Raw genomic sequence first — 27576 nt, 5'->3', positions numbered from 1 at the left:
ACTATTTACTACCCGGCCCTTTACAGGAAAAGTTTGCTGACCCTGATACACATGAACTCTCTGTACTGTCACAATAACTTCTGTGTAAATCTAAAATGATTCTAGGGACTTCCCGGGTGGTGCAGTGGGTAAGAATCCGCCTGCCAATGCAGGGGACACAGGTTTGATCCCCGGCGCGGGAAGATCCCACATGCCTCGGAACTAAGCCTGCATGCCTAGAGCCCATGCTCCGCAACAAGAGAAGCCACCACAATGAGAAGCCCATGCACCGCAACGAAGAGTAGCCCCTGCTCACCGCAACTAGAAAGCCCACGTGCAGCAACAAGGTCCCAACGCAGCCAAAAATAAAATAAATAAATAAATTCTTTAAAAATAAATAAATATATATATATTTTTTTCAGTTAAGTGTTCACCTACCATATTATCCAGCCATTCTAATTCTAGGTATTCACCCAAGAGAAATGAAAATTTATGTCTAAGGAATGGTACACAAATGTTCGTTAACAGGTGAACTAGATAAACAAATCACGGTAAACCCATAAAGGGGGAAAGTATTCGGTAAAAAAAAGACATGAACTGGGGCTTCCCTGGTGGCGCAGTGGTTGAGAATCTGCCTGCCAGTGCAGGGGACACGGGTTCAAGCCCTGGTCTGGGAAGATCCCACATGCCGCAGAGCGACTGGGCCCGTGAGCCACAATTACTGAGCCTGCGCGTCCTCCGCAACAAGAGAGGCCGCGATAGTGAGAGGCCCGCGCACTGCGATGAAGAGTGGCCCCCACTTGCCGCAACTAGAGAAAGCCCTTGCACAGAAACGAAGACCCAACACAGCCATAAATAAATAAATAAAAATTTTAAAAACAAGACATGAACTACTTCATATGCCACAACGTGGATGAATCTCAAGCTAATTATGCTGAGCTGACTAAGCACATTGCCCCCTCTCCCAAAGAGTACATACTGTGTGATGGCATTTCTACCAAATTCTGGGAAAATGCAAACTAATGTAGGTGACAGAAAGCAGACCTGGTGCTACCTGGGAAAGGAGGGTGGGGAAGGACGGGAGGAGGTAAGGATCACAAAGGGGCACATGAAACTCTTGGGGGCCATGGACACCTGGTGATGACATACAAGTCTATACATACATCCAAACTTATCAAGCTCTACACATACGCAGTTTATTGTGCGTCAATTACACATCAAAAGAGCTGTTTTTCAAAATTAATTAAATTGATAAAATATTCTTCTGGTCCTCCAATATCAAGCAGTGCTATGGAGAAACAGACTAATCCACCATCAAAACCTCTTCAGCTGCCAATTTCCGCCATCTACCCCTCCCTTCCCCCAGAATATTTTTTCTTTGGAGTAGAGGAGGGTTCTGAATCATAGTCACACTTGTTCTATAAGTCTATCCTGCAAGGACAAGGCTCTCCTGGGGTCCTGCCAACCACCTCTACAAAGACAGATGAGATTACAATTACCCAGATATGCAGCCAGCTACTTAGAGAACAACCAACCTCCATCCCCCTTCAGAACAACCTCTCCCCTCTCTCTAGCGTTCCCCGGCTTGCTGGCTTGCCTTACGCTCCTAAACCTGGGAGAAAAGCAGATGGCAGCCAGCACAGGAGTCAGAACGCAGCCCCTCTTTAAAACAAGGATTTCAAAATGAAGTGACCTGCAAGAAGTAGGACATTCCAAAGGGCCTCCTAGGGGATAGGAAAGAAGAAGCGTTGGGAGGTGGTGGTCTCTGGCTACCTTAACCTTAACTGAATAGCACCATTCAGTTACCTTCCACCTCCCCATCCACCGAAAACACCCGCTTCCACCTACTCCAGCACATCTCTGTGGCTGCCTGTCACTGAGCTCTCCACTTCCCACATACCTTTCTCTGCTTTCTATAATACAAACCCCTTTTCCTCAGTCACTCAACCTGAGTTTGGCATAAAAATTGAGGGCAATCCTAAAGATTACACTGCAACTACATTCAAGGGGGAAAGATCTAGATTTTTCAACTTCAAAGAAGTTAATACATTTTTAGGAAAAATGTGTAAATCAAACACAAATAAAACATCATCTGGCACTTCCCTGGTGGCACAGTGGTGAAGAATCCACCCGCCAATGCAGGGGACACAGGTTCGAGCCCTGGTCCAGGAACACCCCACATGCCGCAGAGCAGCTAAGCCCATGCGCCACAACTACTGAGCCTGCCCTCTAGAGCCTGCACACCGCAAATACTGAGCCCACACTCCGCAACTACTGAAACCCACACGCTCTAGGGCCCGCGTGCTGCAACTACTGAGCCCAGGTGCTGCAACTACTGAAGCTCATATGCCTAGAGCCCGTGCTCCACAACAAAGAGTAGCCCCCGCTCACTGCAACTAGAGAAAGTCCGCACACAGCAACAAAGACCCAACACAGCCAAAAATAAATAAAATTTAAAAAAAAAGTGGCTCGCCTACATTTAGAAATAAATAAAACGTTATCTAATACCTAAGCACACTAAAATGTGTTTATTCTAGACATCATCCCTGTAGGTACAAAGAAGCAGTGGACACTGTCAGTGCCCTCAGGAAGTTTAAAGGAAAATGAGAAAGTGCAGACAAATGTGGAAGCCAAATCTGACTTCTAGATTTTTTTTTAAAGAATAATACTGTTTTAGAACTTAATATAAAATATATCCAAATATAATATGTTAACTTGAGAATTACAATAAGCTGAATAACGAAAAAGTAATTACCACACGAGCATCAGCATGCCAGCATTAAATTTAAAGACATGCTTAAAGAACGTATCTCTTGAATCTTAAGATTTCTGGACAAAATTCAGAAAGGATGAAATTATACTAAAATATATTTACTTTAGTAAAATCCACCATTTCCATTCATGGTATACTCATTCCTCAGTGTACTTCTGCTGACCCTCCTACCCAGATCACCACTTACCTCTCGCACCATCCAAACCCTAAGCATTCTGCAGAAGTATCTTCCCAGTAGAAGACCCAGAACATAGAACCATAAAATGTTAGAGCTGAAAGACAACTTGCCCCACCTAAAGATGAAAAAACTGAGGTCCAGAGAATGAAAGAGACCTGCCAAAGTCCCAAAGCTAAAACTTGGAGCGAGGGACAGGGCCCAACCTGGTGGTCCACCGCCTGAGCCTTCTACTACACCACCTAACAAGGCTTCCTCGTTTTCCACCCCTGCTGGGTTAGACCAGCTCACATCTCTGAGCCCAAAGCTTCTCATGCTTTAAGGGGCACAGGAACCACCTGGCAACTTTATCTAAATTCAGAGTCTGACACAGTAAACAGAGGGTGAGGCCTCAGATGCTGCATGTCTGACAAGCTTCCGAGCGGTGCTGCTGCTGCCGGTCTGAGTATCACAGATGGAAGAGAAAGGCCTCACAGCATTTGATTCGATCCTATCCAATTCAGGCTTATTACTTACTGTACAATTTATGACTCCCAAATCTACAGTAACTCTCCCTAAGCCTCAGTCTCCTCATAAAAATATTGTTTTGTAAGGACCAGATGACATAATTCATATGTTAATTTATAATTCTTGGCACTTACTGAATTTTTGGTGAATAATAATAGCTAATTTGAGTACAACTTTTAAGTCGGCACTATGCAGGTATTTGACTTGTTTTAAGGCACTTAATTCCCACATGAATTCAATGAGTAGGTACTATTATTCCCATTTTTGAAGATGAGAAAACTGGGTGTGAGAGCAGTCAATGTCAATGTGCAATGTCACACAGGTACGGAGCATGGCAACAGGAAACAAACCCAAGCTGGTTCCACAACCTGTTTCTTAACCACCTCACTCTCCATAAACGTTAACTGTTATTTTCCTCCTGATCTCCAAATCCCCGTTCACAATTTCTACCACACATCTCTCCTTCAAGGTCGCATGTAAGCCCAACCTCTGCGTGCCCCACGCTTACTACCTTCACCCCAGACCCAATCCTCATCTCAGTTAAGAGTAACGACATGCAGGCAGTCCCCAAGCCAGAATCCTAGAACTCACAGAAGACAGGAGATGCTTCCCCTGTCAGACCCTGCACTCCCCTCCTCATAGCACAGTTCTGACATGCCCCACATTATCCTGATGTAAAACTCATAGATAATAAAGCCTTCCTACATCCATCATTTTTAGGAATGTGACTGTTCTGAACCAAGAGAAGGTTATACTGTTTTGTTTGGAACATTGCTGAGAGTTTTTCACCATTTCAGAACATCCTATATTGTATCTTACTCATCACTGGTCATATATAACATAATTGATATACTACCTCAACTGTAGTCAAGAAGAGACACAAAATGAAATGTCATAAAATACATTTCAAAATGTAAATGCTTAAGCATGGATTCACTACAAGACACAACAGTCAGTCACTTGTTAAAACAGAACCCAAAGGTAAGAACGCAGACCGACACACGGCTGTAGTGTAAGCAATTCAACTATGACCGATGATGAGTAAAATATGATATAGGATGTCCCGAAATGGTGAAAAACTCTCAGTAATGTTCCAAACAAAACACTATAAGCTTCTCTTGGTTCAGAACAGCCGCATTCCAGGACTTCCCTGGCGGTCCAGTGGGTAAGACTCCGTGCTCCCCATGCAGGGGGCCCGGGTTCATCCCTGGTCAGGGAACTAGATCCTGCGTGCCGTAGCTAAGAGTCCACATGCCGCAACTAAAAAACAGGATACCGCATGACGCAACGAAGATCCAGCGCAGCCAGCATCAATAAATAAATACTTAAAAAAAAAGGTCGCATTCCTAAAAATTTTGATGTATGTTAAAACACTGCAAAAATTATCTTGTATTTACATATAAAACGGAAGTTTGGATTTAGATTCCAATTTTTTTCTTCACCTACGTGAAAGCTCTTAAGCTGGGGGTGAAGTCCTCATTGTGGGGATGTCCTGAGCCCTGTATGACATCTAGCACGCCGCCCCCATCCACAAAATGCCAGTACTGCCTTCAGATCTCTGGGACCAAAAATGCCTCCACAAATTCCCGGAACACTCCCTGGGGATGACGTGGCACCGTGGGTGGGACTGGGACCACTGTGCTAGATACTCAGCCACTGTCCAACCATCTCCAACCCTCATATGCAGCCTCATTCGATCTGGAGTTCAGGTCCCGTCAGCTCTCACCTAGGCCACTGCCACAGCCTGGTAATTTGTCTTTCTGGTTCCGATCTGCTCATTCTATACTGAGAGAGAACTGAACTTTTTACTCTCCATTCAACCAACAAATATTTACTGCACACAGATTATATATGCCAGACCTGCTCTAAACACTAAATCACATCATTCTCCCCTGCTCAAACTATAATAGTTCATCACCTACGGCAATTTTCAAACAGTGCTCCATTTTTATGTTTTATATATTGAGTTCCTGCATAAGATTTCCTTTTAACGAAGTGATTCACGGCTTTAAAAGTTTGAAAACCCCAACCCTCAGGATAAAACCAAATAATCTTCCTATCTAACCATCGCCTCAGCACTAACCTAGCCTCACCTCCTGCACCCCCATCCACCTTGCAAAGATGGTCCTACAATACCCATATTACCTTCCCTCTCTGGCACACTGTCTCTGTTCCATGCTCCCACACAGGCTGTCACCCCTGCCAAATGACCCTCTCTCTCTACCTACCCCCCTGCTGACTCTGCAGCCAGCCTTCCAGGCTCTGGGGAAGCTGTGAAACCTTCCCAATTTCCCTCGACAGGCTCAGCTATTAGTTTGGTTTTTTTTTTTAAGCTACTAGCTTCTGCTACATTGCGCACACTTCCATTTTAACAAACATCTTATTGTACTACAACAGTCTGTTTGAACATCTATCTCTATAATATCTCCAACTAGCTCTTCAATTTTGTGGGCAGTGACTACATCTTTTGCCTCACTTTCTGGTACCTGTCAGGGTACAGAGCTATCCTCTCAAGGGTAACTTGATTAAGTGATGTTAGCAGGTTTCTCTTCTTCTCAATCAAAAAGATAAATTTCCTTACCCAAGTGATCAAAATAAGTATCACTAACAGTAAACAACTTGAAACTATGCAGCTTCTGATGTGAAACAGTATGTACCCCACAACACATATGAAGTAGTCTCAACAAAAATGTTTAACTTGAATCTAATCTTGAGTTAACAGAAAAATCCAAAACACAGAATATTCTATAAGACAACTGACCGAGACTCTTCAATGGGTACGAAAAGCAAAAAGTCAAGGGACTACTCCAGATGAAAAGAAATTAAATGATATCCAGGTGCAAAGCATGAAACCTTGACCAAAACCAAACCAACGATGAAGGATATTTTTGTGATGGGTGCAGGGTAAGGGTCTGAATATTAGATTAGATAATGTTATGCAATATTATTAAGTAATATTATGAAACAGTTTTTAATTTTCCTTATAACTATTCATAGTATTGTGGTTGTATAGAACATTCTTATTTTTATACTATTCTTAGGCAACGTATGCTTAAGTATTTAAGACTGAAATGTCATGACGTATGCATGACAAAAAAGTGAATATTCTGTGTTTATATACAGTGTGTATATACACATACAGAGAGAGAGAGGGAAAGAGAAAAGAGAAACAAATGTGGAAAATGATAACTGTTGAATCTAAATGAACACTATTCGGGTGTTAACTGTACCATTCTTTCAAATTTTCTGTAGGTCTGAAATCTTTCAAAATTAAAAATTAAAAAATAAATTCACATAATCAAGTGATTTGTCTACACAACATCAAAATAATGGACTTACTGATTCCTCTTCTCCACTGAACAGACTTTTTGATGTAATTCAAGAACATTCTAATCTTAACAGCTTCAGATGAAGTGTTTAATCTACACACTGAAAACACCACAGCCAGGGACTTCCCTGGTGGTCCAGTGGCTAAGACTCCTTGCTCCCAATGCAGGGAGCCTGGGTTCGATCCCTGGTCAGGGAACTAGATCCTGCACGCCACAACGAACACCCAGCACAGCCAAATAAATAATATTAAAAAAACAAACAAAAAAAAGCACAGCCACACAATGAAGTACAGGCTCCAAACCTCGAACTCTCCGAGGCTGCAAGACCTCTGCTTCTAGTTCCTGCTTCTCTTTCATGTCCTGGTTCTGTGTAACTGCTCACGTGGACAGTCATTCAGAAGAACTAGTGCTGCCATTAACTAGCCAGTGCTGCCATTAACTAGCCAAGTAACCTTGGGCGAGCTACTTAGTCCACATTTTTGGGTGTGCATCACTCACTTGAGGCATGACCACCAAAGTACCTTCTGGCTCTGAGACCTTGAACCCAGTCTTACTTTCTTAACTGACATTTTCATAATTAACAGATTCATATGCAGTTCTAAGAAATAATACAGAGAAACTTGTGCACTTTGCTCACTTTCCTCCAGCACTAACATTCTCCACAACTATAGCATTACCACCAGGGTAGGGTAGTGACATCAATACCATCCACTGATCTTTTTCCGATTTCTCCAGTTTTACTTGTACTAATCTGCATATGGGTGCGCATTCACAACTTTTTATCCCATTAATCATTAAGTACTTGAGGAATCGACTGTAAAATAAGCAAACTGATTGTTTCTGCTTTGTAAATTATCTTGTACCAACTATTTCAATAATCTCTTTATTGTCATCATCAAATTCCTTCCTTCAGAGGAAAAGCTAACACACACAGTGCCAATGCTTCTGCAGCACCTCTGCAGCCAATTTCTGAGGAAAATCCCCTTTCAACAACCTAGAAGGAAGATTTGTCTTTTCCAACACAGAATGATTCTCTATGCTCCAGAATTAAGCTGGAAAAAGAAATCAGAACTTTACTTCTAAGGATTAGTCCTCTAGACTGTCCCAGACAAAACAGTTCCATGCAAATAGAAAAATATCACTTACTTCTTAGAAATTAAATGAAGAGCAATAAAAATACTTCTCATACACTATCAACAAAACATGTGAAAATCAACTATAAAACCTCTAGAAGAAAACACAGAAGAAATTCTTGGTGATCTTAGGTTAGGCTACGATCTCTTAAATATGATGCCAAAAGCATGACCCAAAAAAGAAAAACTGGATAAGTTGGACTTCTCAAAGTTAAAATGTTCTGCCATTCAAGAGACACTGTTGAAGGATTCCCTGGTGGCCTAGTGGTTAGGATTCCGGGCCTTCACAGCTGTGGCCCAGGTTTAATCCCTGGTCAGGGAACTGAGATCCCACAAGCTACAAGGTGCGGCCAAAAAAAAAAAAAAAAAAAAAAGAGAGAGCGAGACACACTGTTAAAAAAGACAAGCCCTAGAATAGGAGAAAATATTTTCCCAGTGTGTATCTTATAAAGAACTTCTATTGCAAATAAATGAAGAACTCTCAAAACTCAATATTAAGAAAACAACCCAATTTTTCAAATGGGCAAAAGATTTTAAAAGATACTTCTCCAAAGTATATGGATGGCAAATAAGCTCATGGAAAAACACTCAGTACAATTAGTTATGAGATAAATGTAAATTCAAAACACAATGAGATAGCAGTACACACCTATTAGAACAGCTTTCAAAACAACACTGACGGTAACGAACACTGGATGCAGAGGAACTGAGAGGCTCACACACTGCTGGGGGGAACACCAGAAACTGCCAAACTGTTCTCCAAAGTGAACCGCCCATTTACCAGGACTCAACAATCCTACTCCTAGGTATTCAGGCTAACAGCTGTGTGTGAATGCTTAGGCAACTTTATGTGTGATCGCCTGAACTAGAAACAGCTCAAACGTTCTTCTACTGGTGAATGGATAAACAAACTGGTTTGCCCCAACACTGGAATATTATTGGGCAATGAAAGGAACGAGGCGCTGACACATGCCACAACAGGGACTAGCCTCAAAAGCACTCTGCCAGCCAAGTAAAAGACACCAAACTCAAAGGGCTACATACTGTACGATTCCACTTATACGACAGCGTAAATGACTGCCTAGGGCTAGAGGAAATGGTCAATTAGCAAGTGGCATAAGGAAAATTTCTTGTGGGATGACGCTGTGCTATATCTTGATTGGGGTAGTGGTTATACAACTGTAAAAAGCCACAGAAATGTACACCAAACATGGGGGTGTTCATATATATAAATTATACATCAATTAAAATAGTTTAAAAGGAAATTTGTTTGGAAAACAATTTGGCAGGTTCTTATAAAGTTAAATATACACTTACATACGACCCAGCAATTCACAGCTAGGTATTTACTCAAGAGAATTGAGAACAAATATCCACACAAAGACTTGTGATATATGTATATGTGAATATACTCGGCACTTATATTCATAGTTGCCAAACCTGGAAACAACCCAAATGTCCATCAATAGGAGAACAGGAAATTGGATAAACTGCAGTACAGCCATACAATGGAATCCTATTTAGCAGTTAAAAAATTAACCACTGAGACACACAACTATATGGATGCATCTTAAAATCATGTTGACTGAAAGAAGCCAGATACAAAGGAACACAGACCGTAAGATTATTTATGTGAAATTCTAGAAATGGCCAACTAATCTATAGTCACAGAAAGCAGATCAGTGATTGTCTGAGACCAAAGTGGGAGTCAACTGCCAAGGGACACAAAGAAAATTTGGCGGGGACAGAAATGTTCTTTTTTTTTGGCCGCGCTGCACAGCTTGTGGGATCTTATTCCCTGACCAGGGATGGAACCCGAACGCACGCCCTCGGCAGTGAAAGCACAGAGTCCTAACCACTGGACCACCAGAGAACTCCCCCAAAAGGTTTTTTTTTTTTAATAGATTTATTTATTTTTGGCTGCGTTGGGTCTTCGTTGCTGCATGCAGGCTTTCTCTAGTTGCTGCGAGCTGGGGCTACTCTTTGTTGCGGTGCACGGGCTTCTCATTGTGGTGGCTTCTCTTGCTGCGGAGCACAGGCTCCAGGCACGTGGGCTTCAGTAGTTGTGGCGCACAGGCTTCAGTAGTTGTGGCTCGAGGGCTCTAGAGCGCAGGCTCAGTAGTTGTGACATACAGGCTTAGTTGCTCCGCGGCATGTGGGATCTTCCCGGACCAGGGCTTGAACCCGTGTCCCCTGCATTGGCAGGAGGATTCTTAACCACTGCGCCACCAGGGAAGCCCCCCTCCCCAAATGTTCTATATCTTGATTGGAGTAGTGGTTGTTACTAGGATGCATGCATTGGTCAAAACTCAACACATTTTAAAAAGGTGCAACTTTACTGTATTTAAATTACAGTTAATAAAATTGATTTTAAAACAAAATGTTAATGAACAATCTGAAATGAAAACAATTCCACTCACAAATAGCATCAAAAAGAAAATATTTCAGAATACATTTAACAAAAGAAGCACAAAAAGTTACACTCAGAAAATTATAAAACATTGTTCAAAGAAATTAAAAATGGGAAAACACCCCATGTTCATGGATTAGAAGACTTATTGTTAAAATGGCAATACCCCCTACACTGATCAACAGATTCAACCAAATCCGTATCAGAATGCCAGCTGCTATCTTTGCAGAAATTGACAAACCGATTCTAAAGGGACCTGGTGTAGCCAAAACAATCCTGAAAAAGAACAGAGGAGGACCCACACTCCTGAATTTCAGCACTCACTACAAAGCATCATTAATCAAGACAGTGTTAGTACTCGCACAAGGACAGACATATAGATCAGTGAAACAGAATTCAGGGTCTAGAAATAAACCTATATATATATCCATGGTCAACTGATGTTTGACAAGGGTGCCAAGACACTTTGATGGGGAAGGAACAGTCTTTTCAACAAATGGTGCTGGGGCAGCTGGACAGCCACCTGAGACAGAATGAAGTTCAACCCTTACCTCACGTCATAAGCAAAAATTAATGCAAAGTGGATCAAAGACCAAAATACTATAAAACTATACTACATATTATAAAACTCTCAGAAGAAAACATGGGGTATAATCTTCACGATCTTGGATTTAGCAAAGGATTCTTAGATATGACACCAAAAGCATGAGCAACAAAAGAAAAAATAGATCAATTTAAAGCTTTTGTTCTTCAGGGAATTCCCTGGCGGTCCAGTGGTTAGGACTCGGCTCTTTCACTGCTATGGCCTGGGTTCAACCCCTGGTTGGGGAACCAAGATCCTGCAAGCCACGTGGTGCGCCAAAAAGAAAAATTGAAAAAATTATGGGAAAAAAAAAAAAACTTTGTTCTTCAAAGGACAGCATCAAGAAAGTAAAGACGACCCATAGAATAGGAGAAAATATTTGCAAATCATGTATCTGATAAGGAACTTATATGTAGGATATATAAAGAACTCTTATAACTCCATAATATGCAGACAGCCCAATTTTAAGATGGGCAAAGAATCTGAATATATATTTCTCCAAGAAAGATACATAAATGGCCAATAAGCAAATGAAAAGACTCTCAACATCATCAGTCATCAGGGAAATGCACATCAAGACCACATCGAGATACTACTTCACACTAACCCGATGGCTAGACTCAAGGAGTCAGATAACAAGAATGTGGAGAAACTGGAACCCTCATATACTGCTGGTAGGAACAGAAAATGGTACAGCCTCTTTGGTAAACAGGCAGTTTCTCAAATGATCAAACACAGTTACCATATGACCCAGCAACTCCACTCCTGGGTATATACCCAAGAGAACTGAAAACGTGTCCATACACAAAAAAGTACACCAATGTTCACAGCAGCACTGTTCATAAAGCCAAAGGTGGAAACAACCTAAATATCCACCAACAGGTAAATATAGTACAATATATCCATACAATGGGATGTTATTATTCAGCTATGAAAAGGAATGAAGTACTGATCTACAACATGGATGACCCTTGAAAAAATGATGCTGAGTGAAAAAAGCCAGTCACAGAAGACCACATACTGTATGATCCCATTCATTATGAAAACTCAGAAGAGGGTATCTATAGAAACAAAGTAAATTAGTGGTTGCCCGTGGCTGGGGAGGGAGATGGGAAATAGAGGTGGTAACAGCAAAGAGTATGGGTTCTTTTTGAGGTACTGAAAATGTTCTAAAATTGACTGTGGTAATGGCTGTACCCATCTATGAATACACTAAAACCAAAATTATACTCTTTAAGTGGGTGAATTGTATGGAATATGAATTATGTCTCTATAAAGCTATTAAAAACCTGTACTCAGGGCTTCCCTGGTGGCGCAGTGGTTGAGAGTCTGCCTGCCAGTGCAGGGGACACGGGTTCGAGCCCTGGTCTGGGAGGATCCCACATGCCGCGGGGCAACTGGGCCCGTGAGCCACAACTACTGAGCCTGCGCATCTGGAGCCTGTGCTCCGCAACGGGAGAGGCCGCGATAGTGAGAGGCCTGCGCACCGCGATGAAGAGTGGCCCCCACTCGCCGCAAATGGAGAAAGCCCTCACACAGAAACGAAGGCCCAACACAGCCAAAAATAAAAATAATAAATAAATAATAAAAAATTAAAAAAAAAAAAAAACCTGTACTCAGCAATCACTTTAATCCATGTAAGCATGTGACTGATTTTCTTTCTACAATTTTATTGCCTTTTGACTTCAAAATAAGTAAATGAGTAATCTCACAAACATATCTTTATTATTTAATTCCTTTCTTCCAAATGATTCTGTTAAAACATTATCATAATTCAAAATTTAAAATGAGGACTTCCTAGTGGTCCAGCGGTTAAGACTCCACGCTTCCACTGCAGGGGGCACAGTTTGAGCCCTGGTAGGAGAAGATCCCACATGTCTCGCAAAAAAAAAAAAAAAAACCTAAAAGGAGAAAAAAAACTTAATAATAGTTACCAGGTGTAGAAATCTGTGTGCGCCAGGCCCTCCTATGCCTCAGCTCATTTGAATCTCAGCATAACCCTATGGAATAAGCCAGAAACTTGCCAACGAAGAAGCTGAGGCTCAGTGAGGTAGCTTGTCCACACCTTAAGCACAGCCTGGACTGGAGCCAGTATTATTCCAATGAACTCTCTTTTTTTCCTTATTATTTCACCTAATATACTTGCAGCTTGAAATTTAAATCATTTTACCAATTTTTCATTACTAGGATAAATGGGTTGGCTTCAACCTACTTAAAAACTATCCCTCTGGGACTTCCCTGGTGGTGCAGTGGTTAAGAATCCGCCTGCCAATGCAGGGGACATGGGTTCGAACCCTGGTCTGGGAAGATCCCACATGCCACAGAGCAACTAAGCCCATGGGCCACAACTACTGAGCCTGCGCTCTAGAGCCCGTGAGCCACAACTACTGAGGCTGCGTGCCACAACTACTGAAGCCCATGCGCCTAGAGCCCGTGCTCGGCAACAAGAGAAGCCACTGCAATGAGAAGCCCGCTCGCCCCAACTAGAGAAAAACCGCGCGCAGCAACCAAGACCCAATGCAGCCAAAACTGAATGAATGAATGAATAAATAAATAAATAAATAATTTTAAAAAAATAAACTATCCTCCTAACAACCAAACAAATGTGTGATCTGGGATAGAGGTGAGGGACAACATCTCTAAAAGTCACTGTGGGGACAAGTGAGGATGTCTGGATATGGATATTATTACAGAATTATTGTTTATCTTCTTAAATGTGAACATGCTGATGTGGTCATGTGGGAGAGAATCCCTATTTTTATGAAGCACATGGCAAAGTATTTTGTGGGGGAGGGAAGTAACATCACATTGCCAACTTACTGTCTAATGGTTCAACAAAAAAGAAGGGACTTCCCTGGTGGCGCAGTGGTTAAGAATCTGCCTGCCAATGCAGGGGACACGGGTTCGAGCCCTGGTCCGGGAAGATCCCACATGCTGTGGAGCAACTAAGCCCGTGCGCCACAACTATTGAGCCTGCACTCTAGAGCCCATGGGCCACAACTACTGAAGCCCGCGCACCTAGAGCCCGTGCTCCGCAACAAGAGAAGCCACCGCAATGAGAAGCCCGTGCGCTGCAACGAAGCCCCAACACAGCCAAAAATAAATAAATTAATTAAAAATAAGTAAATAAATCAAAATTAAAAAGAAAAGAAAACATAAAGCTAATGTGGTAAAATGTTACCAACCAGTGAATCTAAAGTAAAGGTATGCAGGGCTCACCTATATTTGTCTTCAAACTTCACTGTACGTTTGAAACTTCTCAAAGAATAAAGAAAAAATAAGATCTGAAGCTTTAAAAAATTATTTCACTTTGTGAAAATTACTATATCAAATGCTTATCCACTTAGATGAAATTTCCAAGAAATTTATAAAATTATACTCTTATCAGACACCAGAAACAGTTTTGAATCAAACACTTAAAATCTGTGAATGAAAACTATGAATGCCAACTTATAAATGTAAAAAGAATGATGTAATTTGAAAATAACTATTTGGCAACTACGATGTACTGATTGACTCAGGCAAAGAACCATGCAAGGATTAAAATGGGTGAAATTTTGATGAGAAACAGGATGTTTACATAGCCTCTCCCCACCAGGTATGTATTAATTATAGGGGAAAAACAGTAACTTCACCGAGGAGAGAGCTGGCAGACACCACCTCAAACCAAGCAATGAAAGTTAATAATAACCATCACCATGGGACCAAGTGACATCACGTGACTCCTGATATGATGCCCTAAGGACACACCACTTCTTTAGTACACCTGCCAAAACACAGGACCTGAATCTCATCATGAGAGTGCATACAACAAACCCAAATTGAGGGACAGTCCCAATTCCAAAAGGTCAAGGTTATGAAAGACAAAAACTGAAAAACCACTCTAGGCTAACAGAGCTGAAAGAGACCCAATAGTTAAATGCAACACATGATCCTAGATTGAAAACCCTAGCCAGCAAAATAATTTCTAAAATAATATTGTATTTAAAATCATAAAAATATATAAATTATACATTAATATTTTTGTGTCAGTTGACAATATGATATACTATTATCTAGAAATGTTATTCAGTATTAATTCCCTGATTTTGATAATTGCACTATGGTTATGTAAGAAAATGTCTGTGTTTTTAAGGCATAAAAACACAGAAATGTTTAGGAGTAAGGGGTATCATGTCTGCAACTTACTGTCAGGGAACAGCCTGGTGGTTCCCAGAAGCAGGGGTGGGTGTAATGGGTAAAGGGGGTAAACAGGCACAAACCTCCATTTATAAAATAAGTAAGTCCTGGGGATGTAATGTACAGCATGGTGACTATGGTCAATAACATTGTACTGTACATGCAAAAGTTGCTGAGAGTAGATCTTAAAAAGTTCTCATCACAAGAAAAGAAATTTGTAGCTATGTGCAGTGTGGGATGTTAACTAGACTTGCTGTGGTGATCAGTTCTTAACATATGCAAATATGGAATCATTATACTGTTCACCTGAAAGTAATGTTGTCCACTTAGATGTGTCAATTGTATCTCAATTTTAAAAAAGGATAGGTGGATGCATGAGAAACACCAAGCAGTGCCTGGAGTACCCACAGTGGGCACCAAATTCATGTTAGCTTTTGTTATGAAATGCAAGATAAAAATTGACTATGAAGAAGATTCAAGACTTAAGACTTCAAATATAGAGGGTAATAGGAGAAGTCTAATGAACAAACACACTAATCCTATCTTGGGAAGAAAAAATCTTTCTGTTCACGGCTGTTAGGACAGCAAACAACTAAAAATAACCTCAATGCCCCACTGAGGACTGGCTAAATAAATCAGAGCGTGAGTGCTCCGCAGCTACTGAAGTCATCACGTACGCTCTGAAAGGGCATTCTGTGTCATGGGATACTGTTAACTGAATAAAACAGGATTCAGAAGTCTATGTAAAAGTATGAGCCTGCGTTTATAAAATATTTAATACGTGCACATGGAGAAAAGTGAGGGGGCAAGGAGTACAGAGTCCCTCACATGCTTGGGGGTTCCTGCAGGATGGACACCAAGGAGCTGGGGCTGGAGCCTTCCTATTAATTCCCCTAATGCTGGGTCTCTCTCGAGTTTCTGCTCCTTCACATGCAAGAATTTGGTTTGCATCGTGGCTTCTCACTGTGACCTTTTAACTGCTTTTCCACACTAACTTGATAACCCTCGTATTTCCTAGGTTACAATCCCAAGAATGGGAATTTGATTGATCCAGTTCATCTTTTCTTGCAAGATGTGTCAGATTACCAGCCAGGATATAGACTTACTTCAGCCGGGAGGAGGGAAAAGGGGCAAAGGGCAGGTAGAGCAGCCAGAAAACCTCCAAAAATTTTTGTAGAGCTAGGTGGCAGATAAGACAAACAAATAAACAGAAGAACTACTCCTTTCTGTGGAGCTGTCACTTCCCCAGGCGTGGGGAACTGTGATTAGAAAGAACGTATCACATTGATACCTGACTATCTTATTTGTACATAAATTCCCATTACGGAAGAATCAGAGTCCCATTAAGTAGTAGTCTTACAAATCATTAAATACTTAACAGAGAGAAACTAAAAACTGAAGAATTCCAAAACAATCAATAGATAAGCAAAAGTAAATCTAAAATTCTAATGATAAAAGGGGTACACTTTTGGGCCCAGATTTTCATTTTCATTTTCATTTTCCTATATAGGAAGCTAAAACAAGGAGCAACTGGCAATCCTAGGGGTGGGGTCACTACCACCCCACTCCCAACAATCAGAAGGGGATAGAAGAGTGAAGAGGACTGCTAGTATAAGACGGGGGGAGAATTTGGAAACAAGCTGACTCTTCTTTAAAAAGCAGGAGATAGGTTGTCCTATAATTGACCTCTTCAGTACAGCGCTAAAACATTAACCTAAGGGGCTTCCCTGGTGGCGCAGTGGTTGAGAGTCTGCCTGCCAATGCAGGGGACACGGGTTCGAGCCCTGGTCTGGGAGGATCCCACATGCCACGGAGCAACTGGGCCCGTGAGCCACAACTACTGAGCCTGCGCGTCTGGAGCCTGTGCTCCGCAGCAGGAGAGGCCGCGATGGTGAGAGGCCCGCGCACCGCGATGAAGAGTGGTCCCCACTTGCCGCAACTGGAGAAAGCCCTCGCACAGAAACGAAGACTCAACACAGTCATAAATAAATAAATAAATAAATAAAAGACCGTGAATTTCTAAAAAAAAAAAAAAAAAAAATTAACCTAGGAGGAACCGGGGTTTCTTTTTATAATATTACATATTACTTGTGAAAACGTTTTTCGAAAAATTTCATTCTTGGGCTTCCCTGGTGGCGCAGTGGTTAAGAATCCGCCTGCCAATGCAGGAGACAGGGGTTCGAGCCCTGTTCTGGGAAGATCACACAGGCCACGGACCAACTAAGCCCGTGCGGCACAACTACTGAGCCTGCGCTCTTGAGCCCGCGAGCCACAACCACTGTGCCCGTGAGCCACAACTACTGTGCCCGTGAGCCACAACTACTGAAGCCCGCGCGCCTAGAGCCCATGCTCTGCAACAACAGAAGCCACCGCAATGAGAAGCTTGCACACCACAATGAAGAGTAGCCACCGCTCACCGCAACCAGAGAAAAGCCCGCGTGCGGCAACGAAGACCCAACACAGCCAAAATAAATAAAATAAAATAAATTTTTTTTTTAAAAGTTCATTCTTTTCCACCATTCTCTTAAGCCTCCTATAGAGCTCTTTTCCTCTCTCATTCCAGGAGAATGTAGTTTTAGCCTGTCCCTCTTCCTCTTCCCAACAGCCTTCTCTGAAGTCATCTCCAGCCTCTTCAAATTGCCAACTCAACGTACAATTGATTTTCAATTGTAATTTTCCTGTACTTCCCTGCATCACTCAGCAATGCAGACCTTGGAGCTATGCAAACCATCCTGTAACCACTCACAGACCACTGCCTGAGCGCTTAAGGACACTGTCACTGAGCAGCATACCTGCCAGGATCCTCCAGACCACGTGTTATAGGACAGTCCACAGTGTTTTTTAAGTCACTGTGAGTACAGCATTCCATTACTTGCAGCCAAAAACATCCTTACCAGATACCACCCTCTTTATGCACCCAACACTGTCAGTCACCTAGTCCCACTATTCAAAGCCAGTGACGAAGGTCCTTTCCTGTTACCGCTACCTGCAGCACTTCACAACCACTCCACTCCTACAGTTAGGCCCAGTTACCAATACCAGACTTAATCTAAAACATTTAGTACCCAAGATATTCTTAAGTCTAAAACTTTGTTGTCATTCTTGTCTAAAACTTCACTGCGTGAATAAAAAAGATTAACACGAGTGGGCCTGGCATTCCAGGCTTGCTGCAGCGTCCCACCTCCTGTCTCTCAACCTCATTTTTCTCTAGCCCTCCAAATGAGAGAACTCTGATCGCACCGCGCTTACTCACTGTGACCCCCCTCCCAGCCCTGCCTTCCACAAGAAGCACGTCACTCATGAGCCCTGTGGCCTCTGAGCTCCTGCAGCCATCGCTGCCGCCCAGCCATTCACCCTTTCCTCCCTCACAACATACTCTAATTCCCCAGGGCAGCAGCAGAAGAGCCACCTGGTCCCATACCTCTGCAATTATTCTGGGGCCGTTAATGTTAATAAAGATGACAATGACAGAAAGGAGACTGGGATTTTAGATTCTCCTTTTGTTTGTAATTCCACTATCACTTTGAAGACTTCCATAGTACAGAAATCCAAGTAGAGTTATAGATAATGAAGAGGGCTCCATCACCAAAAGTGATGAAACTCTAGCGGTATAAGGACACAGGTATCCTCGACATTGTTTCTGAGCGACACATTTTCCATTACGTTGTTAAAGCAGGCACCCAGCCTCCCTTACTGTGTGTTGGGGGTTGGGAGGGGAATGTTCTAACAATGTGTGGGATACTAACCCAAATCAATACCAGCCTAAGAGTGAAAAAAAATTAAATCCCTTAATTATGGCACAAGTGAAATTGCTCTAAGTCACCTTTCCCCTATATAACAGTGTCCCCTAAGCAAAGAACTCCAGGACACCGATTATAAAAATTGTCTCCCACACCTAAAAGACTCTGCAAACACAACCTTCCAGGGAAACAGAAGAAACACAATGGGAATGGGGGTGAGAAAAGATCTGCTAAAGAAATAGGTCTGCTAATTTAACACATTTTCTGTCAAGCAAATCACTGTCCTCAGTGCACTGTTGCTGAAACAATGACGACTCAGGGAGGGGTGTTCATGAAAAGCACCTGGCCTGGAGAAAACACTCTCCACTCCAGCCGACCAATCACAGCACTCTCAGCTGTAAGAACTTACTCCATTCTCGGCAATTATTAACGGGAGTTGATTGGAAGGTTCAGCATTAAAAACATGAAGAGTTTAGAGTAACCGTGGCTCTATCACTGCCTCTGTTTTCACTTACGTGGGGGGTCATGGGGGGCACAGAAGGAGGCACAGTCTGTGGTGACACCATTCACACGTTCAGTCCAGGGGCCACACTCATGCAGCCAAGCCACCCGCGGAAAGCCGTAGCGGCTGGGCCGGGGGCCAAAGTTGAAGTGACCATGACAGTGTGAGACGTACCAGAACACGACCATGTGCCTGGACCAGCCAAACGCCCATCTTCCAGTCCACGCGAGATCAGGGCACGAAACCTTTCGTATGTTTCTACATAAGCCGCACCCCGTTTCCCACGGGAGTGTGGATAAGCTGCGTCACCTAGTCACTGCCGGGCGAGGTGGCGGAGGGGCCAGACCCCACACCGCCGGCCGCGGGGACTCCTGGGCGCCCGCGAGCCCACAGCGTGTCCCGCACACGGCTCGGGCCGCCACCACGCAGCCTTCGCTCCCGACCAAAACGAAGCCGCGTATGCACCCACGACGCGCGCACGCGCGGTGCCGCACGAGCGGAGACCCCACGGGAAGGCGCGCGCCCCGCGGAACAATTACACACCTCTTACAGCCTGAGGGGCTGCGTCCCGGCAGGCGGGGAGGCGCGCACGCACACACGCTAGCCCCCCTCCCCCTGCCGTCTCCGGTCCCGGGAGGCCTGAGGGAGGTCCCCCCTTCGTCCCTCAGGAGTCGCAGCGCCCTCTCCGCAGCACCTCCCCCCCCAACCTATCCTCTTCCCCTAAACGACTCCAAGAAAAGAATTAACAAAGCATCTGTTTCCCAGATTTCTGACGTGCAGTTGCTGATGACGGCACACCAAGCACAACTAACTCCCTTCAACCCTACACACAAAAACATCACAGGCTCGCACACAGGCTCGGACTCCCTGTGGGGAGGGGCCCCCGCCCGCCTCAGGGCCCGGGGTTCTTCGTGTGACCGAGGAGGGCGGACTCTGGGAGTCGCCACGTCCTTGGCTGCACGCGGCCCCGCCACTCACGCGGCTGTAGTCCGGCCCCGAATGTCATAGTGCGAGGTTGGGAGAATCCTGAGCTTGGTACCACCATCCAACTACTCCTGTCTCGATCTAAGAACTACGAGAAAAAACCTTCCCGAGTTTTCCGGTATAAACTAGTATTTGTTAGAGGCTCCTATAGAGAAGACACGATGAAAGGATGCAAGAAAGAGTCCAATGAAACAGGAAAATACGGGGAAGGGGAGAACAGGTATCTGGAAACTTTCACTGTCAAATGAGAGGCGAGCCCCAGGCCAGAACCTTCAACCAGTCTCCATTCAAAGTTCTAAGTGTGAATGCTGTTCAATTTAAGTGAACAAACGGAAGCGAACGGAAAAGAACACAATTCAAGACCTTCATCCTCCAGAGTTCCTCATAATCTCAAAATACAAAATCTTAGTTTGAGGACCTCGAAGACAGTGAAAACATCAATTAAGCTACCCTCAAAGTAACGTATATGCAGACAAGATCTCCACAGAAAAACAAATTCATATAATCCACAAACACATCAAGCATGGATTCGCAGCTTTGGTACAAAATTAATTTGTAAGACACGGACCCCAACACAGCTCATAACTTTGGTCCTAACCAGGAAGGTCGGTGGCTTTCTGGATCAGTTACCTGTGCCCTGCATGCTGAGAAACATCCGAAGGGAATCATAGCACGTTGGACAGAGGAAAAACCTAGGAATCACCTAGTCCACAATTGCCTTTTTATAGATTGGGGCATCTGAAACCAAGTGATCTGCCTAAGATCACAGCTTCAGTTAATGACAGAGGTGGCCCACAGTCCAGGTTTTTGGCTCTCTCTGCTTGATCCCTTTTGAAAGTATTTTCAATCCCATCAACTAGATCTAAGACCATCTAGTCAGAAGCTGTGCCCTCTGTCCCCCTGGGCTCTGTCCACACCCACTTTTTACCTAAACCACCCTGCACACTGGCGGTTTTCCAGCACTCTGCCAGAGCTCCTCATTCTTACCCCCAGCCCAACACACCACGAGAATCCAGCAGTCGGCCTCTCCTGATCAAAGGGCAGATAGGCAGTTGTACCAAATGCTGCCATGCTGCCAGGTCGTATTTTAGGCTTCCCCTCTGTGTTCCAGAAAATTAAGCAAGACCAAACTGAACTTCCGTGGTAGAGCAAGCCAGGTGCTAACATGGGCTGTCCTTCAGAGATGAGAGGTTATTACCCTTTCTACAACTGGAGAAGCTCCCAGTTTGAAGCTTTGAAGCTTCACGTGCAGGCAAGTGAAGATGAAGAAGAGGACTTCCTCTTCAAGACACTGGTCTAAGCAGAAAAGGATCCAGTGTTCACTTTGGGTTGAGTGACACTCTCACGGAAGAGTCCCCTTTTGTGGGTTTCAAGATCTGCCCCTCTGGAATTCCCATCCTGTTCTTGGCCTTCCCTCCTCAGAGAAGGAGCACACCCTGAGTCTTAGAAGACATTTATCATCTGGTATTTTCCATTCAATAGGTTACTCTGACAAACTACTAATTTTTCTTCTTCTTTTTTGGCAGCGCCAAGCGGCATGCGGGATCTTAGTTCCCTGACCAGGGATCGAACCTGCACCCCTGCAGTGGAAGCGTGGAGTCTTAACCACTGGACCGCCAGGGAAGTCCCACAAACTACTAGTTTTTAAATAATCTTAAATCCCCTATTTCCTTCAGTCCTGCTCAAATGCCATCCTTCTCAATGAGGCCACCCACACCTAATCACCCTATTTTAAATTCCAACAACCTACCCCCTCAACTTGGCTCTCTCTATGCCAATTTGTTTATTATTATCTGTCTCCTTCCACTAAAGAGGGCAGGTATTTTTTTTGTTATGTTCACATCTGTACCTCCAGCATCTAATACACTGCATCTAGCACATAATGGATGCTCAATAATTATTTCCTGAAAGAAACAAATGAAATCATGAACTTGTCCCTCTGTATTCAGCAGAAGTTTTGGTTTTTCTTTTAATTATTTTATTTATTTATTTTTGGCTGCGTTGGGTCTTCCTTCCTGTGCGCGGGCTTCCTCTAGTTGCAGAGAGCTGGGGCTACTCTTCATTGTGGTGTGCAGGCTTCTCATTGCGGTGGCTTATCTTGTTGCCGAGCAGGGGCTCTAGGCACGCGGGCTTCAATAGTTGTGGCTCGGGGACTCTAGAGCACAGGCTCAGTAGCTGTGACACACGGGCTTAGTTGCTCCGCAGCATGTGGGATCTTCCTGGACCAGGGCTCGAACCCGCGTCCCCTGCATTGGCAGGCGGATTCTTAACCACTGCGCCAGCAGGGAAGCCCCAGCAGAAGTTTTAAAAAGGATCTTCTGTACCCCATGTTATTAAGAACCAAAGAACTGTACATTTGCACTGTGGAATCTTGGCCATTACGTCTATGTCTAGCCCTTCATTTTATAGATGGTGAAAATTAAAGTAGAAGCAGTGCGATGTAGCAGCAGTAGCAAAGAATTTGGTACCAAAGAACCTGAGATCCAGGTGAGAGTCTGTGCAAGAAACTTAGCCTCTCTAACCTTCCAATTTCCTCATCTGCAAAATTAGGATAATTCCCACCTCCCAGTGATGGTTAAGGATGGCTATGAATAAAATAACATTTGGAAAATGTACAAAGTACTATACAAGTGTCCTTTTTCATTAGGCTATTTGACCTGCTGAAGGTCAAAGAGGTAGGTAGGGGCAAAGCTAGTAATAAGAATTCAAGTTTCCTAACTCCTGGTCCAGGGCATCTTGTGTTGTGAAACTAGCCTTCTGGTTCCCCTATTCAAGGCCAACTTAAATCTTTCATCTAGTTTAAGGCCTTTTAGCCTTTGTATGGTTGGGATCTCTTTCAAAGTTTGATGAAAGTGACAAAGTACACATATGTACACCAACACAAAATCTCCTACAACCCATCCTTAGGCCCCAGGCTCAGAGACCACTGATAGGCCTCATGTACTAATAAGTTACTCTCAGCAAGTTTTATCACTTACTTTCATGTTTAATAATTCATGCCTAGAGCTCTTGATTCAAGAGGCTGGATCCAAGGAAACACCAACAGGAATCTGAATTAAAGACACTGCCCCCAGATCATCATGCTGATGAGGTGAGGGACTTAACCCACATACAACCACAACCAGGAAGGCAAAGGATTCTGTACTCAAAGCAGGAAGCTCAAGAAAAAAAAGTAGACAGGACCATCAGATTATTTTCATCATGCCGCTACTATATGAACCAGACAATTCTACATGACCATTTTCAAATAACCACCTGGAGGCCCCATGGTTTCTTCTCTAGAGAAAATATGCCCAAAATGTTTATGATGGGATTTCCCCCTGCAACCCTACACCCCCCATGATTAACTCCAGACCAGATTACTGAAGATGGTTTATCGTCCCTTACCTTACTCTGGTTAAGTAAGACACGCTAGTCACTGTATAAAGATCACTTGGCTAGCGGAAAAAAAATTAGTACTAAATCTTTTTTTTCCCCCTAACAAATTTACTTATTTATTTTTGGCTGCATTGGGTCTTCATTGCTGCGCGCGGGCTTTCTCTGGTTGTGGCGAGCGGGGGCTACTCTTTGTTGCGGTGCGCGGGCTTCTCATTGCGGTGGCTTCTCTTGCTGTGGAGCACGGGCTCTAGGCACGTGGCCTTCAGTAGTTGCGGCACGCAGGCTCAGTAGTTGTGGCTCACGGGCTCAGGAACGCAGGCTCAGTAGTGGTGGCGTCCTGGCTTAGTCGCTCCGCGGCATGTGGGATCTCCCCGGCCCAGGGCTCGAACCCATGTCCCCTGCATTGGCAGGTGGATTCTTAACCACTACACCACCAGGGAAGTCCCAGTACTAAATCTTTCGGGAGATCAATTCACCATTCTTCATTCTCGAATCAGGACAAAACGTAACCAGCCTAACCCACTAGAATGTTAAAACAATTATAGAACACTTGATATAAATGAAGTGGTTCTGAATTTGATAATCTTCTGAGGCAAAGAAGGTGTGCCATGAGCTTCTTTGGTAATCCATCCAGTTAAGCAGCTAGTTATAGATATTTCATAATACCAACTACTGAATTCAGTATCATTCATCTACTGTTGTCCAGCTACACCTCAATCTCCTCATCTGAAAAATTAAAACACCACTTAATCCAGGGCACAAATACATGTGTGAGCATGTTTGGGAATTTCTAAATATGTTAACAGCTAACAGCTTTTATCCCTGAGTGGTGGGATACAATGTTAACAGTTAACAGCTTTTATCTCTGAGTGGCGGGATTATGGGTGATTTAATTATCTTACCTATAATGATTCTCAAGTCTTATATAATGATTATGCATTGTTTTTAAAATCAGAAATTTTGAACTTAAAGCGTATCTACACATTCGCAGATTTTTGGTCTGATGATTACAGGACACGTATTTGGGGGGCAGCAACATACAAGTCCCTAAACATATCCCAAAAAACAAGAATCTGGTATATTGACTCTTCTAAAGGAATCCTGTACATTCAAGGCTAATTAACAGAGTAAAAAGGTTTTCTTACATGCAAAAATAAAAATATCCATGCTTTGGGGACCAGTTCTCTAAGTGGGAGGTCTTGACCTCTTGCAGAATTGCAGCATGAATGCTCCCAGCCCTTCAGCTATCTAAGAGATTGCCTTGCTTTAGATAAATAGAAGCCAAGTCCTTGAAGATTCTGCTTCCTAAATTTTCTATAAATCCATGGGTTTAGCTTGGTGGTCAAGGGTAAGATGAGTTCTTTCCCACAGCTGAAAAGTGGTTTCCTAAAAAAGCTGATACCCAGCTTCTACCACTTGGTATTATTCATCATTTCTATCTTTTAAAGTTGCAGTAAATTAAGATTTTATAGGGCCTTTGCAGCTGTCCAACTGAGTAATATTGTTTCTTGTTTGTTTGTTTTTAAAAAGGCTCTTCCAGTGCATCATAAACTCTAACCAAGGGACTGTTTTTCAAACTTGCAGGACAGACTATTAGATTAAAAAAAAAATCACTTAAGCAAAATAAAAATAAATTTATTTACTTAGAGAATCAAAATTGATCATGTTCTCAGTGAGTTCTGCACTCAACGGAGTCAAATTTGCTAGAAGCCTAAATATTACTTTAAAATTTTTAATTTCTGACAATTACTAAAAACTTTGTTATTAAACTTTGCATTCATCAAAACACATGTGAAAAGGATTACACAAGGACTGCAGAGGTAAAAGTCACTATCCTTAGGTATCCATCTAGGGAACAACATCTCCAAATTATAAACAGATACGGATAATTACCAAAATACGTACACGTTGGATTCCAAATATTCATTCGTGTTGTATATACTTCAAATAGCACACATTTTAACTACAACCACCACCAAAAAAGTGTCACTTCCAAGAAATACTGGGCTCCGAAGAGAACACAAGCATCTCAAGTAGCCCTGATTATTCACCTGTAACAACGATTTTTCATTTCTGTTATACACACAGATTGGACCTCTCAGATCAGGTTACACTGCCTTTAGGAATTCAAGCTGCTAATACTTAGAAACCACAGGTTCATTACTTAGAACATAAAACGTTATTTATAGATTACTCGACTTCTGTAACAACTTCGGGCAAGATTACTTCTATTTTTCCGTCAGCAAAATCGGAATACATGGATTTTTGCAAGATGAAATTTTTCCACAGTATTTTTAGACTGGGTTCTTAAACTCTAAACCCGTAATTCAGCAGCACCTCAGTCCTATTACGTTTCAGGGAGAAAATGGGGCAGGGGCAAGTTTAGCGGCACCACCACGGCATTGTCACCACAACACCTCCCACCGCAGCCACCATTTTGAGCAGCAGAATTAAAGTGCTGAGGATTTTCACCAACTAAAAGGAAACACGGGGTCCTCGGGACGGCTGGGGCACAAGTCCTGACGCTCGGCATTCCCTAATCTGTCGTTTCTCCTCCTCAGTCGGCGGGAGCCATCGTCCCGCTCACGTTTTTAGAAAAAGCCGTGCTCGTCCGAGTCACGTCCCAACTTTGAAAACGGCGTGCGGCGCCGGGCCCCCCGCACCCGGAGGCCGCCGCATTGTTGCCGCCCGCCCGCGCGCACCCTCCGCCGCCGGGCGCGCCTCCCTCGAGCGGCGGACCCACCGCCCCGCTCGCCCGCCCGGCCGCGCCGGTGCCGCACCTTTGTCCGGGGCCGCGGCACCGGCCGGCCGCGCGCGCTCGACCCCAGGCGGCCGGGGGAGGGGTCGGGGCGCCGGCCAGGGGCGCCCGCCCGCTGCCCGGCCCCACAAAGCCCGCCGTCCGCTCCCCCGGCCGCCCGGCCCCGCGCCGCGCTCGCAGGGACGCCGCCGGGAGTAACGGCCCAACTTTCCCCGCCGCCCGGTCCCCTCAGCCCGGACCCCGACCCCCGCCCTCCCGGGCCGCCCTGGGGCGCTCCCCGCCCTCAGCCCCCCACTCAGCCCCTCAGACTCAGCCCCTCAGAGGTCCCCGCGCGCCCCCGCCGCCCCGAAGCCCACCCGGGTTCCGACCCCCGACCCCGGCCCGGCCCGCGCACCTCAATCTCGAAGTCCGGCAGGCGGAACGCCGTGCGGAAGAGCGAGCAGAAGTGCGCGATGGCCGGCACTTCCCACCACGAGCGCAGCTCGCCCAGCCCGGCCGCGCCGCCCTCCTCGGGGCGCATCTCCGGCCGCGCCGCCGCCTCCGCGCCCGCCGCCCGCCCGCTCCCGGCGCCGCTCCGGCCGAGCTACCGAGGCGGCTGCCCCGGGCCCATCGCGCGGCGGCCCGGCCGCCCAGCCCGCACAATGTCGCCGCGGCCCGCGGGGAACAGATGGGCCGGGGGCGGGCGGGGGCGGGGCTTCGGCACAACAACAACCCCGCCCCCGCCCCCGCCCGCCGCCTGTGGGCCGCGCACGGGCGGGGGAGGGGCGCCCGAGGGCCGGGAGGAGGGGCCGCGGGCGAGCACCGCCCCCCGCCCCCGCCGGGCCCCGCCCCCACGTGGCTGGGGGTCGCGCCCCTCGGAAGCTGGCGGGCTGGAGGCGCCTCGTGGGGCTGCGCGCACGTGGGGCTGGGGCGGCGGTTGAGGGGGAAGGGGGAAGGGCGAGGGGAAAGGGGAAGGTGGGAGGACAAGGGGGCGGACCCCGCACCCGGGCAGAGCCCACGGGCCGCCTGCCCCCCGCCCCCGCCCCCGCCCGCCCGGCCGGCTGAGACCACGCCTGAAGGCGCACGTGCGACGCCCGGGGGCGCGCGGGGCGCTGCGGGCGCGTCCTGCCGGCCCGGGGGGCACCGGGCTCCCGCGCTCCCGTCCCG

The 27576-nt window shown here is 45.0% G+C and overlaps 1 protein-coding gene and 1 long non-coding RNA gene across 5 annotated transcripts in view; both read right to left on the bottom strand.

The window, feature by feature from the left end:
• CECR2 (CECR2 histone acetyl-lysine reader) overlaps nt 1-27107 on the bottom strand; it is a 154469-nt gene extending 127362 nt beyond the window's left edge. For all 4 annotated transcript variants that reach the window (XM_082420839.1, XM_082420840.1, XM_082420841.1 and 1 more), the window contains exon 1: nt 26825-27107. In XM_082420839.1, coding sequence (XP_082276965.1) covers nt 26825-26950 — 126 coding nt within the window. In that variant the 5' untranslated portion in view covers nt 26951-27107. The remainder of the gene's footprint in view (nt 1-26824) is intronic.
• LOC309641137 lies at nt 743-26361 on the bottom strand. The gene is made up of 3 exons (XR_014252540.1): nt 17115-26361; nt 12500-16782; nt 743-12178 (listed from the first exon to the last, which is right to left on the bottom strand). It is a non-coding gene; the product is annotated as an uncharacterized lncRNA (long non-coding RNA).
• Nucleotides 27108-27576: the final 469 nt, after the last annotated feature.

The sequence above is a fragment of the Balaenoptera physalus genome (genome assembly GCF_965194825.1).
Source record: "Balaenoptera physalus genome assembly, chromosome: 13".
Taxonomy (NCBI): domain Eukaryota; kingdom Metazoa; phylum Chordata; class Mammalia; order Artiodactyla; family Balaenopteridae; genus Balaenoptera; species Balaenoptera physalus.
Note: the sequence above shows the minus strand (reverse complement) of the source record. Positions and strands in the feature narration are given on the sequence as shown.